Here is a 20,529-nt window from a genome sequence, read left to right as displayed (position 1 = left end):
TCTGATAACAACCAGGAAGAAGCTGTTCCCGAATTTTGTGCTACATGCTTTCAAGCTTTCGTGTCATCTGTCTGATGGAGAGATGCAAAATGCAAAAATCACAAATCAGGTAATTTGATAACTTTGAGGATCGAGCCTACATAACTGCTACTACAAAATTAATGATGATGTGGATGTTATTTGGTAGGAAAATCATCTTTGCTTGCCAGTACTCAATATGTGGAAGAGTTTTGCTCACCATGTCCTGGACATTTTGTTCCAATGAAACCAAAGGTGCACATTCAGCAAATAGCAAAACCTGGCACTTCTCACCTGCTGATTCACATTCTGAAGATGTAGTTAATACAGTCAATATTACAGTTAATACAACTATGCCAACTCTGGGCAAAAGAGCAGGAACATTTGGAGGGGACTGAAATCCTAATGTTCACATGATAATGAACAGAACTTGGTTTTGCTCATGTACAGAATTTGTATTTAAATCCAATTTGGCTGCAGTGGAAAAGTTATTGGCAGTCAACATTGTTCCAGACTTCATTCAATAGAAAAACTTGTATTAAGCTCTGCATAACCGGTTGTTATTGAAGCTCAAAATGCATTGAGTAAGCATGATACCCAACATGCACAAAGCACCTGGTGTTGGAGTAATTTAGTGGGTTAGACAGCGTCTGGGGAAGGAATGGACAGGTGACATTTTGGGTCGGGATTCTTCTTTGGACTGATTGTAGTAGAAGGGAGAAAGCTGGGAAAGAGGTGGGGGTAGGACAAAGCCTGGCACGTGATAAGTGGATACAGGTGAGGAGAGTTTTGTTGGCAGATGGGTGGAGTAAAGGGCCTGTCCCACTTATGCGACCTTGGCTCGCAAATTACGCGACCTCGTGGTCGCTTGAGGCGTGCAGGCACCATATGGCCGCATGGAGTCGGTCCCACTTAGAAGCGCGGAGTTGTGTGGAACTGGTCCCGACATCCCGCGGTGCTCTGAAATTCTTGCAGTGGCCGAAATCTTTGTGCGTCAACGGCCTGTCGGCACGCAGGGGCATTGCGGTCATACGCAGCGTCTTGACGGCGTCTTGACGACGTACGCAGCGTCTTGACGGCGTATGCAGCATCTTGACGGCGCACGCCTAGTGCGTGGCGTTGCACGATCATGTCACCGCCCGGCGTGGCGACATCACCGCCCGACGCAGTGCGATGCCCAAATTCAGTCAGCCCACCTCCTGCCCAGCTGATTGGTAAGCATGACGCAAATGATGTCACACGCGTACTTAGCGCGAACTTCGCGTGAACTCCGCTTCCGTTTGGACGCGCCTAACGCACGCAATCGCATGCAAGTGGACAGGCCCTTACGTGACAAAAGCGAGAGGATTCAAAGGAGAAAAAAGGTTGTCAGATGAGGAGAGAAGAGTGAAATGTAAAGCCAGTGGAAGGGATACCTTCAAGCAATCTATTTGGATAATGCTTGCTTGTCAGCACGTTTCAGAACTTTAAAACCACAGATCAGCTTTAATGTTGGAGAAGTTGAACTTTGCATTTCAACAATGCAACATCAGTAGAACAACAAAATCATTTGTGAAGCATTTTCATACATAACCCATAATTTTTTTAATGATTTTGGAATATGCCAGGTAGATTCAGCAGAAAATATTTGCAATTATGGTATCTGGAAATGCAATTTCATTTTAGCTATTTGTAACCAAGCCCAAAAGAAGCTGTCCAGAGATTTCTGATTATTTTATTCATTAAAGTGTTTTTCACTTTTCAGTGAATTTCTTCTAAGACATTCATGAGCAGGTGCTTCCACCTCTTGCCATGTCGTTGAGGTGTAAATTAAATATTAAAACGTATTCTGTTTCTGCTGTTTTGTGAGAGGGAAAGATTCACCGATCAAAGCTTGGCTTTCCCAGCAGTATAATCTATATGATTTAAATCTGCAGTCTACTGAGAAATAAAAGTACATTTCATTCTCGTAACGTCTGGTCCCAAACCACTAAACACACGGAGGATTAAATATGTGATGGCTGGTGGGGTGAAAGGTGAGGACTAGGGGGACTCGGCCCTTGTTGCGAGTGCGGGGATGGGGAAGAGAGCAGTGTACGGGGTTGGAAGAGACCCTGGTGCGCATCTTATATTTATACTTCAGAAAACCCCCGTCCTGAATAAGGACATTTTTGATAGCTGTTTTAATCGCCTGTGAAGAGACCTCAGAGACTTAAACTAGGAATAGACTGAAAGGCTGGTACATTTAGAATATAGCCATTATATGATTAATATGCCGGTTAGAATTATTACAATATATTACCTGCTGCGTCCTAGATTATTGTATTTCAGGTCCATGTGAAATGATCAGTCAGTTGTGTGCGGGTTTAGCTAAAGCAGTCAGCCTTTATTGAGGGGGGCCTACATGGAACAAGGATTGTTCGACGTAACCTACAAATAGGCAGGCATAGCTGGGGCCCATGCGTGTGCCCATAGGTACGCCTTGTATTTGGAGGAAGTGGGAGGAGTCGAACTTTGTTTTACAGAATCTACAAATTGACTTGCTTTTTCTGTGTATAGTCTGATAAAGGTCCGGAAATTCTTGAGAAATTAACAATGGATTTAATGCACATACAGGTCCAACGCTGATTATTCGGCAACTGGTGGTCCAGCACCTCCTTTAACGTGGACAAAATCACTAGAGTGCACATGAAATCCCGCTTTCCCCCCTGGCATTTTCATACACCCCATAAAATGTGGAGCCTAGGCTGGGTAGCAGACAGCCCATGGTATCTGGAAATGCAATTTCATTTTAGCTATTTGTAACCAAGCCCAAAAGAAGCTGTCCAGAGATTTCCGATTATTTTATTCATGAAAGTGTTTTTCACTTTTCAGTGAATTTCTTCTAAGACATTCATGAGCAGGTGCTTCCACCTCTTGCCATGTCGTTGAGGTGTAAATTAAATATTAAAACGTATTCTGTTTCTGCTGTTTTGTGAGAGGGAAAGATTCACCGATCAAAGCTTGGCTTTCCCAGCAGTATAATCTATATGATTTAAATCTGCAGTCTACTGAGAAATAAAAATACATTTCATTCTCGTAACGTCTGGTCCCAAACCACTAAAACACACGTCAATTAAATTTAGCTGTTACTTAAATATCGCATTGGCATCTTATACTTTATACTTCAGAAAATCCTCATAACAGTTTTTGATAGCTGTTTTAATCGCCTGTGAAGAGACCTCAGAGACTTAAACTCTGAATAGACTGAAAGGCTGGTACATTTAGAATATTGTATTATATGATTAATCGCCTCATAATTATTACAATATATTACCTGCTGCATCCTAATTATTTGAGGTCCATGTGAAATGATTCAATGCTTTAGCTACAGCTCAGCCTTTATTGAAGGAGGACTACATGCAGTGTTGTTAACAGTCATAAGAGGTAGGTTACACAGTGGTCACTTTGTTTTACAGAATCTACAAATTAACTTGCTTTTTCTGTGTATAGTCTGATAAAGGTCCGGAAATTCTTGAGAAATTAACAATGGATTTAATGCACATACAGGTCCAGCGCTGATTATTCGGCAACTGGTGGTCCAGCACCTCCTTTAACGTGGACAAAATCACTAGAGTGCACTTGCAATCCCGCTTTCCCCCCTGGCAGTTACCCCGAAAATGTGGAGCCTAGGCTGGGTAAGACAGCCCATCTCAATCTCATGGGGACTTCCATGGCGATCGATGGGTCGAACATCCCCCCCTGCAGCCAGGGCTTTGGAACTCTGGCCCAGCCGCAGCCGGCATATCTGTTCCCATAGCCAACTTCCAAGGCCGGGACTATGGGCTGGTATCTTGGCCCCTGGGTGGTCTAATAGGACCATTCTGGTACCGTTCGACTCCTCTCGGAAGCCGAGACCTCTGCTGGTCCGGTAAAACAGATAATCCAGAAAGGCCGTTTATTGATGAGTGCAGAATCTTCAGCAATTGTGGCGAGTAATGAGTTACAAATTGCAGCAGCTTCTTTGGTCATAGATTTTGCTCCCCTTTTTCGTTCCTTTTTCACTCAATCTTGCTTTTCTTCTCCTTTGATGTATTTCTCATAATTGACTCCCATTCCCCCTTTTCTTTTTTAAAAATATTGAATTTGAACTCCCAAGAGTAAAAGACAACAACTTAAATTTGACAACTTTTTATGCAAAAATAAATCATGTGTAAAAAAAAAAAATCACTATTCAAAAAAATCCAATTATTCAAACTTCATAGTAATGAGATGGGTATTGGATATCTTGAATTTCAGGAAACATGTTTTCTTTTAAGAATGCCCTGATAGATTTAGTAACAGGAGTTAAATGCAAAGTCTTCAGTTGGATGATTAGCCAAAATAAATTATTGATGATCAGTTGTAATGGTTTCAATTCAATCCCTGTAATCTGCTGGTATCAATCTTGTATTTTTATTGTTCACTATACTTGTGACATTTACAACTACAGTTAAATAATTGAATATTACAGATGATGGGTGTGTATGGGAGCAGGTTCTTTGAAGGTAGGATTAACACTCTTGAGCAACACGAGTTCAGAAACAAGGTTATGATAGTTGTAGTTAATAAAAAACTCCAGCCATCATCTCTTTATCCATAGGGTTAATTACTTAATCTGCCATCTATACTTATCCTCAGATCTCAGCTGTGATGTATACTGAATTGTACACTCACAATCACAAAGTAATGACATCTTCATTAACCTAACTAGGCATTCCATCGAAAAAAACATTAACAAAAATGTATTTAAAGAAGCAAGTTTAATTGTGACTTAGTTTTTCTTTCTTGGATCTGTTCTAGTGTTGCACACAATGTGTTTCTGATTCAGTTTCAAATCCTTCTAGATATTTAAAAATGTCTTGCATCATGATTGAATTCCTTGCTGCAATCCAGTTGAAGGAGAAAGAGAAAGCTGAAAGGGAAGATTGTCACAGGATTTCACAGATCTGTAACCACAGATGCTATGCAAGCAGCTGTTAACATATCCCTCCCCAACTCTCTCAGTGACTGGTGCTACTTCATGTCAGGAAATGCAAAACATATTTTTTATTGCATCTAAATCTGTACTTCAATATGTTGGCTGTATTTTGATAATGTTCCATGTATGTGCGCTTGCTCACTTAATAGAGCACCATCACCATTTCTGATGCCATGCAATTGGAGAGCAAATTGAAAAAGAGTCAATATTTGTTCTTGTGATTTGCCTCGTAATAAAAATCTGAAACCACCAAATAGAAAAGGAAATGACAGAGATGTTAACAGTCAATGAAATAGAGGGTTCTTACACTTTGTCTACTGCTTAATATGAGCAATTAACTTAGTTACTCAACTGCCGTGCCACATATGACATATTCCATAGATATTTGATCTAAGAAATGTTATCAAAATTAATAGGCAGAAAAATGGACTAATTAATTTGTTCTCAATCTATTGAATTTTATTTCAGAAAGTGTTTGATCCATTTCCCAATAAAGATTAGTGAACAGAAAAAGAACCATGTTCGGCAGTTAAGTCAGCTCATTTTAAAGGCACTATGCAATTAATTCTTGCACATGTGAAGCCATATGGACTTGGCAGGATGGATGTATGTGGTTTAGCAGGGGTCATGTTTCAGAAAACTGTATGTTTTGAAGTAATTTCAGATCATTTCCCTGGAAGTAGAAAGTAAATGACTAATGAATTGGATAAAGCACAACTTAATTTATTTTCTAAGTGGCATACAAATGTTGTCAAGGTCTTTTCAGGATAAATAAACTGTAATTTCTTGCTGTCTGCTCTAAGCTTTCTGCAGTGAGCTTTTGACACTAAAGGGCCTGTCCCACATGGGTGTCATTTGCGCGTCATGCAGGTTGCGCGTGAAGATTTTGTGAATCCCAAAATCCTGGGGCGTCGTGCGCGACCGCCCGTCACTGCCTACGTCACCGCGCGGATCACGCCCAAGTGGAACAGACCCATTACATTTATTTGTTTCATACATAGTCTCAATGCTACAAGAATTCACAAAGACCAAGCTTTGGTTTAACCTAAAGCTTCATTAGGCTGAAAACATGCCACCATTTTATGAGCATAACCAGCCGGTTAGTTGTTTATGTTCTTAGGCAAAGCTTTTAACACAATATATTTCTTTAAAGAATGAGAGGAGCATGATGGAAGGAAGAGCTTCATGTTTTTGTAATATGATCATGCAATGTTATTTATTCTCTGTTCAAATAAAACAATAGATTTTTGAAATATTGTGCAAAATTCTATCCATTTAAAATCTATAAATTGTTTCGCAAAAGTAATATTCGATTTTTGACATTCAGAATGAAAGATATTTAACAGTGAATAAGACCAGAGCATAATCTTGGTGAATTATTTAGTGCGAGTGCTTCAAGGAAACGTTTGATTTGCCAATATAAGACATTTGACGCTGAAGATTTACATCCTATATGGTGGTATGCTGATATCAAAAATAAATTATATAAACTGCATCATGTTGATGGGCATTTTTCAACTTACAATTTTAGAAAATCATTTCTCAATTATTAAAATGTCAGTATGGCAAGATGATGGTTATGTGCAATATAGAATATTTCCTCCAAAATTCAAATGAAATTAAATTAGAGCAATGAGTCACCTCAGCCTCTGTCAAAGGATAGTGCGGCTGAGGTCATTATTAAATAAGACATTCTTTCTTCTGCAAATGCAATATACAGTAATAGCATAATGTCAGAAACCTGACACTTTTTAAAATAAAGACAAAGGGATTTTCATGTCCATCTATTGAAGGTTAAGTAAAACATAATATGAATTTCAATTTATTTTATATCAGTTGTTACCTGCAAGAATTCTTGACCTTTTACACTGACACACTCAATGGGAACGTGGCTTCAATATTAAGCCGTTCTTTTTGTGCTGTGACTGATCCTAGAGATTCACAATGGCACAGGCCTGCTTTCATATTTGAGCTGGGCAGTACATTGGTGAGAGGGGTGAGCTCATAAGTCTTGCAGAGCGCAGCAGACAGGTCTCGATGTGGAGACAAGGAATTGCAGACGTTAGTTTACACAAAATGACAAAAATTGCAGGAGTAACTCAAGTTCCAAAGATTATGGATGATGGCATGCCGAAGCTGTGGGATGTATGAAGGAAGATTGGGTATACGACCACCATAACTGTTGCTGATTCCATCCTTGCCACCATACGCCAGTCTTGGCAGTGGTCATGTCCTTCTTTGCGTGCTTTGTCTACTTCTGGTAGTTAGGACCTCTGTATGCCATCTTGTTGTGCTCCATGCTCTCCTGTAAGAGGGCGGAAGCTGTTGCAGTGTTTAGCATGCATTTTGGGCTGCCATTGCTGCACAGTTGGCAGTAGTGGCAACTCTGAAATGTGGGTCTGAGGTTCTCAACAGCGCAGGTAGGGGGGGAGTAGTGTAGATGGTGCACGTTGGTCAGTGTGGGCAAGTTGGACCAAATAGCCTATTTCCATGCTGTAAAACTCTATAACAGTGGCAAGTATATGCAAGTGTGATGGATTACAGGAATATTAGATATATAATGTAAGAGTCCTGACTAATAGAGATGCTTGGGAGAAGAGTAGTGCTGTGTGGTGAATTGACCATTGGCTAACATTGCAGATGGTGGAATAGAACATGTCAATATACTTCAACTGACCTTGACAATTTATGTCAGGTCAATGGACATCTTACTGCACTGCATCTGCAGTCCTTGAAAATGATCCCAAATAATGACCTGCACAGCCATCTATTCCCATTGGCTTGTGAGTGCGTGTCTTCAAGAGCTCAGATGCCTGTGGATACAGACCACTTCTACTTTGTATCACTACTGCTAAGTCATCTATTGCAGCATCTAAAATGCCAGCACCTTCTCCACTCATACACACCTCCTGATCAAAAATGATCAAGCTAGCATTAAGCAGTATGGGCTAGTTTTACCTGGTAGTAGCCATGCAAGGTATTATCCCGTCTCATACCTCATTATGTGCAAGAAAGAACTGCAGATGCTGGAAAAATCGAAGGTAGACAAAAATGCTGGAGAAACTCAGCGGGTGAGGCAGCATCTATGGAGCGAAGGAATAGGTGACATTTCGGATCGAGACCCTTCTTCAGACCATTACGTTCAGTTTTGGCTGGAGGCAGAAATATTTTCCATGACTGTGGTAAAATTGTTGGTATGCAGGCTGCTTTTCAATCAGTGGGCATGTGATACTGCCACACTATGGGCTCTGTGTCAATTTTAGAGATGATTGAATTAATCTCCATCCTGTCTGCCAGTTCTATCAAGATTATTAGATTGAATGCAACAGTGTTTTTCTCTCCTAATGAACTCGCATTAAATCAGATTTTAGTGGAAATTAAAATGCCATTGAATAGTGAAAGATTGGTTCTATCTTCTCAGGAAATAGATGCTGTATAAGATAACTGCATACAGTAAGGTGGCACCATGACTCAGCCATAGAGTTGCTGCCTTACAGCACAATCCTGGCTGCGTGTGCTGTCCGTATGGAGATTGTACGTTCTCCCTGTGATTGCATGGGTTTTCTCCAGGTTTTCCGGTTTCCTCCCACATTCCAAAGAAGTGCACATTTGTAGGTTAATTGGCTTCTGTAAATTGTCCCTAGAGTGTAAGATAACACTAGTGCACGGGTGATCGCTGGTCGTCACGGAATCGGTGGGCCCGAAGGATCTGTTTCCACATTGTATCTCTAAACTAAATAAAACTGCAGCTAGTAAGAATTTAATTGTTCCAGTTGATATTTGATGCAAATGACTAATGAACATTTATCAAATAGTAATTTTAAAAGACATAAAATGCTCTGCCTAAATAATAAATAAAACAAGCTATTTTTCCAGAAAGGGCGATTATTAATTATTCAAACAATACCATCTTACCCTTTTCATGTTGCTTTTTGTCAAACACTGCAGTTTATTAAATAGGCGGAACATTTTATGTGTTTTAAAAGTTACTGTCAAAAATGTCCATTGGTCATTTGCATCAAATATGAACTGGAACGATGATATTCTTACTAGCTGCAGTTTTACTGGCAAGTTAGATGTAATACCAACTATAAATGTACAATACATGATCAGTGTTCCAAGTAATCGAGACCATCGTCGTGCAAAAAAATCAACGTATAAAAAGCAACCACAGTCTATGTCTATGTCTGAATGACAAATAAAGGAATCTAATCTAATAAGGTTGTGTGGTTCCGGTAGGGTTGTGGTTAGCATTGTGCAGGTTTGGTTAAGAACCTGATGGTTGATTGGAAGAAGCTCTTCTTGAACCTGGAGATGATGGTTCTCAGGCTCGTGTATCTTCCTCCCAAAGGTAGCAGCCAGATGAAAGTGTGGCCAGGGTGGTATGGGTCTGATGATATTAGCTGCCTTGAGGTAGCTCTTCCTTCAATTTCATCAATAGTGGAGAGGTCAGTATTGATCATAGACCAGGTAATGCTCACTGCTTTCTGCAGCCTCCTCTGTTCTTGAGTGTTCGAATTTCTAAATCAGGCTGTGATGCAACCAGTACTACCTTACACTTGTAGACGTTTCATAGAATATTTGGCATCACGTTGAATCTTTTCCAACTTCTGAGGGAGTAGAGGCATTGATGCGTTGGGCCTAGGACTTATCATCAGAGATATTTATGCCCAGGAACTTGAAGCTGTTGACTCTCTCCACGGCACCCACCAATGAAGACAAGCGCATGGTTTCTCAGCTTTCCCTTCATGAATTCAACAATCAGCTGCTTGCCTTGTGAACATTGAAAACAAGATCGTTATTCTGGCACCACTCAACCAGGTTCTTGATCTCCCTCCTGTGCTCAGAATCGTTGTTCCGTTATTCTTCCAACAGCATAAGTGATATCACTGCAAATTTAAAGATGACATTGGAACGGTGTCTGGCTACACAGTCAAGGTTATAGAGCGAGTAGAACAGATGATTGAGCACCTGTTTAAGAAAGAGCTGCAGATGCTGGTTAAATCAAAGGTAGACACAAAATGCTGGAGTAACTCAGCGGGTGATGCAGCATCTATGGAGAAAAAGAATTGCCAAAGTTTAGGGTTGAGTCCCTTCTTGACCCAAAACATTGCCAATTCCTTCTCTCCATAGATGCTGCCTCACCCGCTGAGTTACTCCAGTAATCTGTGTCTACCAGATGCTCATAGCCTTGAGGTGCCCTGTGCTGATGGTCAGGGAGGAGGAGGCATCAATCCATACCGACTGAGATCTGCCAATGAAAAAAATCAAGGATCTAGTTGCATGGGGAGTAGCAGAGAGTCAGCTCTCCAAATTTGATAATGAGTTGGAAGAGATGAAGGTGCTGAACATCAAGCTGTAATTGAGGAACAACATCTATGTTCCTGCTATCCACCACGTCACAGGTTCAATACTTCAGTCCAGGTCCTGATAATCTAATCTAGAGTACACTTCAATTGGAAAGTGCATTGCCATAGATGTTGCCCTTCAAACAAAATGCCAAACTAATTCCTAATCTGCCTGTAATGGTGAAATATTGAAGATGCGACAGCACTCAATAAACAGGCCCTGTGTCCCACCATACATTACTCTCTTAACAAGCATGATAAAAAAAATTGCTATTGATAATATTTTTGAGTATGGTAGCCACACTTGCCTAAGTAGCAGTGATGATTCATTTACAAAAATAATGATAAACCACTTATTTTATGTACAAAGCCGTGAAACCACCCCCCTCCCCCTCCCATCTTTCACGCATTTCAATTTAAATGTTATTATAGGTAGGTTATCATTGGTATTAAATCAATGGATCCTCAGTGGGATTATCTGCTGATTTCTCAATATGCTTTCCTTATACTTTGTGTGTTAGTGATGGAACACTGAGAATGACGAGACATCTCAACATCTGAAGGGAAAGTGATTGCATCCTTAGAATGGAGAGGTTATGGGGTATCAGAGTTTATAGGAAGATGGCAGGAGAATGGTGTTAGGAGGGAGAGATAGATCCACCATGATTGAATGGCAGAGTAGACTTGATGGGCCGAATGGCCTAATTCTATTTCAATAACTTACAGTGCCCTCCATAACATTTGGGACAAAGCCATCGTTTATTTATTTGAATCTGTACTCCATAAATTGATATTTGTAATAGAAAATAAAAAAATCACATATGGTTAAAGTGCACATTGTCTGAATTTAACAAAGCCATTTTTATACATTTGTTTCTCCATGTAAAAATTACAGCAGTGTTTATACATAGTGCCCCCATTTCAGGGCACCAGAATGCTTGGGACACAGCAATGTCGTAAATTAAAGTAGTCTAGTTTAGTATTTTGTTGCATATCCTTTGCATGCAATGACTGCTTGAAGTCTGCGATTCATGGACATCACCAGTTGCTGGGTGTCTTCTCTGGTCAGTTTTCCTGTCAGTTTTCTATTCAGCATATAAAAGACGAGCTTAATTGGGTTCAGATCGGGTGATTAACTTGGCCACTCAAGAATTGACCATTTTTTAGCTTTGAAAAACTCCTTTGTTGCTTCAGCAGTATGTTTGGGATCATTGGGCCAGTTCATTGGCTATATTTAAGAGGGAGTTAGATGTGGCCCTTGTGGCCAAGGGGATCAGAGGGTATGGCGAGAAGGCAGGTATGGGATACTAAGTTGGATGATCAGCCATGATCATATTGAATGGCGGTGCAGGCTCGAAGGTCCGAATGGCCTACTCCTGCACCTAATTTCTATGTTTCAATTATCATGCTGTAGAATGAACCACCAGCCAATGAGTTTTGACGGATTTGTTTGAACTTGAGCAGATAGGATGTGTATATACACTTCAGAATTCATTATGCTACTATCATCAGCAGTTGTATCATCAATGAAGATAAGTGAGCCAGTATCTGCAGCAGCCATACATGCCCAGGTCATTACACCCCCACCACCGTGTTTCACAGATGAGGTGGTATGCTTTGGATCTTGGGCAGTTCCTTCTCTCCTCCATACTTTGCTCTTGCCATCACTGATATGTGAACCTTCGTCTCATCTGTCCACAAGATCTTTTTCCAGAACTGTGGTTGTTCTTTTAAATACTTCTTGGCAAACTGTAAAACGGCCATCCTATTTTTGCGGATAACCAGTGGTTTGCATCTTGCAGTGTAGCCTCTGTATTTCTGTTCATGAAGTCTTCTGCAAACAGTAGTCAATGACAATTCCACACCTGACTCCTGAAGAGTGTATCTGATCTGTCGGACAGGTGTTTGGGGATTTTTCTATCTTATAGAGAAAATTCTTCTGTCAACAGCTGTGGAGGACTTCCTTGGCCTGCCAGTCCCTTTGCGATTAGTAAGCTCACCAGTGCTCTCTTTCTTCTTAATGATGTTCCAAACAGTTGATTTTGGTAAGCCTAAGGTCTGGCTGATGTCTCTAACAATTGTATTCTCGTTTCACAGTCTCATAATGGCTTATTTGATTTCCATTGGCACAACTTTGGTCATGTTGATTAACAGCAATAAAAGTTTCCAAAGGTGATGGAAAGACTGGAGGAAAGACTAAGCCGAGAGCTCTCTTATACTTGCATTAAGGAGGCAATTAAACGCACCTGAGCAATTACAAACACCTGTGAAGCCATGTGTCCCATACGTTATGGTGCTCTGAAATGGGGGGGACTATGTATAAACACAGTTGTAATTTCTACATGGTGAAACCAAAATGTATAAAAATACCCTTTAATAAAATCTGATAATGTGCACTTTAACCACGTGATTTTTTTCTATTGCAAATCTCAAATTGTGGAGTACAGAGGCAAATATACAAATGATGGATCTTTGTCCCAAACATTATGGAGGGTACTGTATGATCTTATGATGATATGAGAGGGACAGAATCACAAGATGGAGGGGGAGAGCATGTTGAGGATGGAAATGTTTGGGCCCCCTTCAAGATGGCATCCTCAGAGAGGAGAATGATGGCAACCTATGATGGAAAGAGTTGGCATCTTTACGATGGAGAATGATGGCATCCCTGGGCTAGAGAAAGATGGTAGTACCATAATGGAAGGAGATAGCAGGAGTACAATGGAGAATGCTGACACGCCACGGTGGGGAGGCTCACCAACTGATGGGTGGAGAATGATTGCTTGCCCAGTTTGAAGGTGGACAATGGCAGCTGGATGACATCCCTGGGTTGGACAACCGACAGAACCTGCATGATAATTACCGGTATGCTTCTCCTTTGCAGCACATATTATTTGGAACACATTCATTGATGGGTTATTCAAAAACCGTTGCCATTTATAGTTTCCTTCATCCCCACCCTCATTAAACCACTGGACTTTGAGAACAAATTGGGATGCAGCTACGAGCCAAAGACTCACTGCATAATTTCATACTCTCTTCATTGTAGGAAAATACTACATTAAGTAACTATTACTTCACAATGAATTCCACAATACAACCTACATATAGAAACTGTTGATATTAACAGCATTCAGTGAAATTTATACTGCTCCTTGCATTTCCCTATTTTGAAGTTTGAAATGTTGAGTATTTAGAACCATAGCTTTAAACATCAAGGACAGATTTTGAACTGACTTTAGAAAATCTTGTCGATGAAGTAATCTTCCAAGTTGTGTGTTTTCCAATGTTAATTTGAAGTGGAGAGTGAGGGGAGAAGTGCTACGTTTAGCACTCGCTGCACCACTCCGAATCTGCCGACTCAGGAAAGTCCAGTTGATCCAACTCCTTGGAAACACATACGAACTGTGATTGAATATTGGAAAGCTCGGGTGTAAAACCAAGTCCTGGAAAGCTGAGGCTCTGCACCATGATGTATCAACACTGGGTGGTATCATAGTGCTCCACAATCTTACTCACATTGATTTGTTTCATTGTGAGCAGGCAAATTAAAAAAAAGTGAGGGTATAGCAAAATCTATAATTTAAAACAAAAAAAAATCTTAATTATTCTCTTCCTAATCTTATCTGCAATGCTATCCTAGCCATCTGAATATAGCAAATTCAAGTTATATTTCTTCGTGATGCCAGGATCCAGATTTCATGTCGTAGATCTGTTAGCATCTTAAGCGACCATGCAAGGTTAGACAGTGTGAAGGAGTGAAGGGAAGTCAATCAGGACCACATCTGTCCTATTGCACATACATATATTTTCCAATCGGTGATCTTAACAATGTTGCCAATTCTGACCAGACACAGCCTGTAAAGGTTTCAACACATCCAAATGTCTTGTGTCACTGTCTTCCCATGTCAACTGGAGGGCAAAAACTGCTGTTGCCTATGCATGATCCTCGACTTTTGGTCAGTGATTGCCCTCTTTATAAACAAAATTTACAAAAAGCAAAATAAAAAAACAAATGTTCTGATCATTTATTTCCAAACTTGATGGAAACAATCTGCAGGAGATTGAATTTTAATGCTCAGATGTGTCATTACATTGCAGACAAGGTTAAATGTTGCTGGTCACCATGAAATTGTAGCACTATGTGCAATACACGTACCCACCATGCTGACAGGGGTACATTGAACTGCAATCACTTTAATGGATAATCATTCCAAATGGCACATTGGGCAGTTGAACTTCTTGGTAATATGATGCAAATATAACCCAAGTTGGTATCAAATTGATTATTGCTACATTATTTCTAAAAATGAAATATGCTGCACCTAATTAAACTAAATTTGGAATAGAGAAATCAACTCGCTGTCGCTGCTGTACTCAATATTTTGGACAAGTGACCCAGGTCTCTTTTCTTTCCCCTTGTCCTTATTTTCAAATCTCTGACAGCTATTCTTTATGCTCTCATAACACCTTAAAATCCACCTACTGCTTCAGGCACTCTACCTACCTTATTACCACAATGTTCCTGTTTGAGGGCAACTATGGTGAGCCTCGAAACATTTTGATGAAATACAGGGTCCAAACCCCTTGAAAGTTCATTAAGCAGAATTGTTTTGCCGTCCACAGATACTACCTGACGTTGAGTATTTCCAACCTCTCCAATATCATTATTTTTAAAATAAATATAATGACTATTTTTATTTGAATGAAACATTTTATCATTGTTTTCCTGTCTCTCCCAATTTTTTCTCCACATTATTTGTTTTTTTAGTAAAATTAGTGATAGAATTATTATCTGAAAGAACATTGAATTTCACTTGGAATAGAATATTCTTCAATATCTAATGTTGCGTGATACCAAATATCACTCTGCATTTCATCTTAAATATGCATCACTGGAGGACAATTCTAAATATCACTTTCATAGCTGCTGTAGCACTGGAGTTTTGTGGTAAAGAATAACAACAGAGGCAAGGCCACAAGCAATTATAGGATTAGTCACAAACAATTGCCTGCGAAGGTCTGGTGCATAAAAGCAGAGCATGCACGTCTTAATCAATTCTCTGAACCATTAGCAAAGGACATCACTATCTGTTCAGTACAATGCTTCATCCGTCCTGGAATACAGTGACAAGGCTTTTTCTTTGATCACTGATGGCATTTTTAAGCAATTCTTTGCCTTGCAGGTCAAAAGGCAATTAAGAGTTGATCTCAATGGAGAGGTATGTTGGCATGAACACAATTAGCAGTTTATGCACACATGTACATATAGACACCCACATTTTGAAACATACTAACATGATAGGACAACTGTAGAAGCTATATGTTCCTGAAATCTTAAGATTAAAGGCAGCTAATGTGCATATTACAGATATAGATAATATACTGAAATCCCATTACAAAAGTGCATTCAGTCATATCCTACTGTATGTTAACATTGCAGTACTGAAAGGCATTGGTTGGATAATACTTTGAGCTGTAGCCCAGGCAATTTCTCTTTTATTTACTGAATCATAATAAATCATCCAATTTTGTATTTGAATTGAAGGCCATAAAGATAGAATCAGATTCATCCTCAGTATTGATAGTTGATAACATGTGACTTTTAAAATTAATTATCTTAACATTGTTTCCAAATGTCATGTTATCTTAAGCAGTGGAACTGGCGAAAGAAATATGGGAGATGAGCTATTCTTTATGCTCTCATAACACCTTTATCAATGAGAATTTCTTTTTCCTAAAACATTTTGATTCCACTCAGTCCAATGACTGATGCCCAACCGGGAATAAAATGCATTTCAGTAACAAATCCTGTATACTATTTGGAATTATTTTTCTCAAAGAGCAGGAGAAATGTCGTAGTCCCCCCAGCCAATACAAAAGAATGAACACTAGGGTGTGCCGGGGTAATTTGAATATCTTTGAATTGCACTACCTGGTGGTTGGTCATGGAATAACAGGGGTAGTGGTTCTTGAAGAGTCAATGACCCAGACCACTTTGGTCTCCGGATAATTGATGACATGCAGGGGATTGGGACGTCATGGCAGTAAATCATCCATTTGTGCTTTTGTGCAACAATTGCACTCAGAATGCAGTTATACGAGACATACATTTCTGTTCCACTTCAAGAATTAATTTGTTCAAGAGATGAATTTATGAACCTGATGGGGGTATAACATTATACGTTCTGGAGTCGTACATTTATTGTGAGAATAATCTGCAGTATGGCATGTTACAAAATATGTCAATACAATATGAAGAATAGAATCAACTGATTTCTATAGTTTCTCAGAATGCAAATAAAAGCATAATTAATAAACGAGTCAGTAAAATATTTGTTGCAAAACAATTAAAGAGATTGAACGCCAACTGAGACAAGGATATTGCAACCAGGGATGTGGGAGGAAGGTTTAGTTCCAGTGAAAATGTGTTTGTAGTAATGATATAATTAATACGCAATATTAATGTTGTAAATAATATACAAAGTGGTTCTATAATTATGTCCCATTTTCCCTTCCTAGACACCAACTGGAGCATGCTTTGGCCATTCAATTACAGAGCCTGTCTGTGGTATCTGCTGACTTGAACTTTGATTCCCATCAGTGGCCCTTTTGAACTACTAATCCCAGCATATCCATCCTTAACTGAATCTGCCGTTTGCCCACTTTCATCAATCGAAGAGCTTTCCATGGTAACATAATTCTTAATAGGTCTGTCTGCGGCGATCAGCCTCTCACCAACTACAAATTATCAATACTGATTACCAGATTGGTGCAGTGGGGAGGGATCGCTGCTGTAAGCACTGCAGGGCTGGCTGCTCTCCCAGAGTTTAGTCTCAGTGTACATGTGGATACAGCTCTGTTTTAAATGAGCACCCCGCCCTTCCCACCTTTTTCTGCGCCGCTCGCTGTCTACTTCATTTACACACATATTTCTTCTATTCTTTGGTCCAAGTTGACTGAACATGCATTGATGGCGATATCTGCGTCCAAAGAGGGGACTAATAGCAAATATGTGCCCCTATCATTGAAAATCCCAGGTGGTTGGTTGTCTTAAATAATGGGGACATAGAATTATAATTAGCAGCTGATTGATTCCTAACATAGTATCTCATCTTAAGCTTTCTTCCAGGAATTGGCTCATTATAAATAAGAGGTTTTGGCAATGCAATTATTTGTTTGATCATTGTCTTAATCGAGTCCCATTCATTAAATGCTGGGCTGCTGCAATTCTGCGGACACGTTCGTTTACGGTTAACCTTATTATTGAAAGGCAGTTCTCGTGGTTAGTAAAATTTCCTATCTTATTCGGTAAATATCTATTACAAAATCATATATTTTTTTGGTTTTGCCAGCAATTTTCGCCAGGTACCACAAAAGCTGATGAATTTCTGAGTGTGCGTGCATGCTGAAAGAAACGCTACATGGGTGGGGTCTGTCTGCATTGTGTAGTGTCCAGTCAAAGAAAACGTAACAAGCACACCACTGCAAATGCACTTTTATTCTGTAAAGATTTTAGGACTTACACTGCTCTTTAAAGAAAGAAGGCAATTACATAAAAGAAAGACAGTACAAGGTTACTATATTTTGTTAAAATCATTGTCTATCATCCGATAGAGCTTTTTTTAAATGCATTATTTTTTGTGCGACAAAGATTATTTCATTCACGCCTACACGAACTATTACTGGTTGCAAATAATAGAACTAATTTCAATAATTTTCAAAGTGCTACTTCCATTTCTAGGCTGGGTAATTTTGAATGATTTCCAACGTTGGACCGCAAATTTTAGAGGAAAAACCTGTTTTTACACGTTACAGTTAATCATTAATCGATCTAATAAATTATATACCTTTAAAGAAAAAGCCCAGCATTATGAAAAATATATTATGTATAACACACAATCGCACACCCATATGGAAAACAAAAGGCAAATCATTATCTTTGAATTCACTACATTTTCTGGTGAGTAAAATCACGGTGCAGTCAGTACAAAAGTAAGGAATTCTTACCGATTGCTGTTTTAGACATGGTGGAGGATGCAAATACTCAGAGGCTGTAAGAGAAAAAGGTCCGGCAGCAGCGGCGTAGAGAGAGACGACTGAATAAGGCACTGAGTCAGCAGTGTGGATCTCAGGAAGGGAAAGAATACAGGCAGACTTCTATGAATAATAATCACCTGCCAAGCGAAGCAGATTGGCTGAAGAGCTCCCTTGAAATGACTGGTGCATTCTCTGGATCTCCAGGCATTAAATATTGATCCACCAATGAAGCTAAAGTACAAAGTGCTAGTAGACAGTTTGAAATCCAAATCGATATTGGCTCACCCCTATTTTGCTAATGGCACATCCCGTACCAAAATGCTCAATATTTGACATCAATAATGAATATTTTGGAAGCAGCGGGTTTCATAATATCTGCAAATTCGCACCGCGTCCTCGCCCAGTGTAATTTGTTATGTGCTGTCCGCGGTGCTGAAGCGCGGTTGCGGACAATCGACCACGTTCAATATCTTTGCAGCAATATTCTAGCACTCCAGGGGGATGGGGATGGGGAGGGAGGGTGCTGCAGACACGCCCTCGCAAGTATTAAATTCAGCATTAAATTCAACTCAAAAGAACCATTTTGGATTTCAATTAATGCATTGTGAACAGAGCGACATTTGCTACGTGCTACTTATGTATACGAAAGGCCTGCTGCTTTCGTAGGTTAATTGAAAGGTGTTGGCAAATGCTCTAAACTAGGCGTTCGTTCAGCTAATTTACTTTTATCATTTGTGGTGTCAGCAGATTAGAGGCACAGGGAAATGAGCAGGGACGACACATGGGTGTTGGCAGGTGGCAAATGGAAATTCCTGGCAGATTCTGAGCTCCGGTGTCCTATAATGATTGGTATCTGTGGCTGGAGAGAGTTTTCTTAGTGTTAGTTCGCTTGTTTCACAGAATCTACCTTTCCTAAATTAATGGAGCCAAGAGGGCGAAAACGCTAGATCGAGTTTCCTTTGATTTTTTTTTTTACAGGCTAATTGCTTTAAAGCAATCATCTTCTTCCATTTGATCAAAACTGAACCGAATTATAAGCAGTGCACATAAAGTATATATTTAACCACGAGTTTCACAGTGCGTTCTCTGGATAGCCACTCTCACCATCACCGCTACTGCTATTATCGTCATCAGCTGTTTGTTCTGCTGTCGCCGCAAACGCTGCTTTTATTTCCACAGTGGACATGATTATTCCGTGTCCACAGAGTCTCCATTGCAGCTGACACAGGGTAAAAACAGTTAATGTCATCCAGTCCAGTCTGCATGAAACCGAACTGGGTTTGTAGAAATTCCAACAGTGTTTTCTGAAATGTAAACGCTATCCCAATGGATTTTAATGTTGGGGTGCATTTATTTCTTTATTTACCTCCCTTAATTTAAATGGGAAAAAATGGTACTTGATCTTTGCAACATTTGATGTTTCAATGCTATCTGCACTAAAGGTGAAAGTGTTAGTTTATTCCAGCTTACTGATGTACTAAAATATGTTTTTATGGGTTGGTATGTTGGTATTAAATATTAAGTGACCACTATTTATTAATAAATAACATACCTATTAGTGTTTCACACAAAAAACCTACGGTGTGAATCTAAGGAATTACCCATAACTCTAGTATATACAGTGTAAAATGGCAGATTTAAAACTGGGGTTTTAGCTGCATTGCTGCAGTTTGTGGGTGGAGTAGTGGGATTGCAGTCTTGATTCTATAGAGCTGGGAGTGGTAAGTGTTGTACGTGTCCCTGATGTGCCTGTGAATCTGGGCAATAGGATTTATGATCCTGTATAAGAGTTCTGGTTGAAGAAATTATTTCCTGCCTGCCACAGCAAAATGTAGGCTTACGGCTTAGTCATGACCATGAAAATTGGAGCAATGGTAAATGAAAAGCTGAACTAATCTGTAAAAGTGCATCATACAACAGCAAAAAAAAAACCCTATATTGGAATAATACATTAAGTGCACACAATGGTATTAAATCATGGGATGCTGGTATTTTAGCTCCCTGAGCTATTGGAAGCATTGCACAGCATAAAATAATCTGCATCATATTGAATCCATAAACTTTGAAATTGCCAATATTTATTTAACATTCTTTTTGAATAGTGATTTCCTCATGGCATACATAAACAAATTAAAATTTGAAATG

General features: G+C 39.6%; 1 protein-coding gene across 1 annotated transcript in view; it reads right to left on the bottom strand.

The window, feature by feature from the left end:
• The window catches only part of stmn2b (stathmin 2b), a 35,931-nt gene extending 17,277 nt beyond the window's left edge, over positions 1–18,654 (bottom strand). Inside the window, exon 1 of the mRNA XM_055634536.1 lies at positions 18,355–18,654. Coding sequence (XP_055490511.1) covers positions 18,355–18,373 — 19 coding nt within the window. The 5' untranslated portion in view covers positions 18,374–18,654. The remainder of the gene's footprint in view (positions 1–18,354) is intronic.
• Between the last annotated feature and the right edge of the window lie 1,875 nt (positions 18,655–20,529).

Source organism: Leucoraja erinacea, chromosome 4, assembly GCF_028641065.1.
Source record: "Leucoraja erinacea ecotype New England chromosome 4, Leri_hhj_1, whole genome shotgun sequence".
Taxonomy (NCBI): Eukaryota; Metazoa; Chordata; class Chondrichthyes; order Rajiformes; family Rajidae; genus Leucoraja; species Leucoraja erinaceus.
Note: the sequence above shows the minus strand (reverse complement) of the source record. Positions and strands in the feature narration are given on the sequence as shown.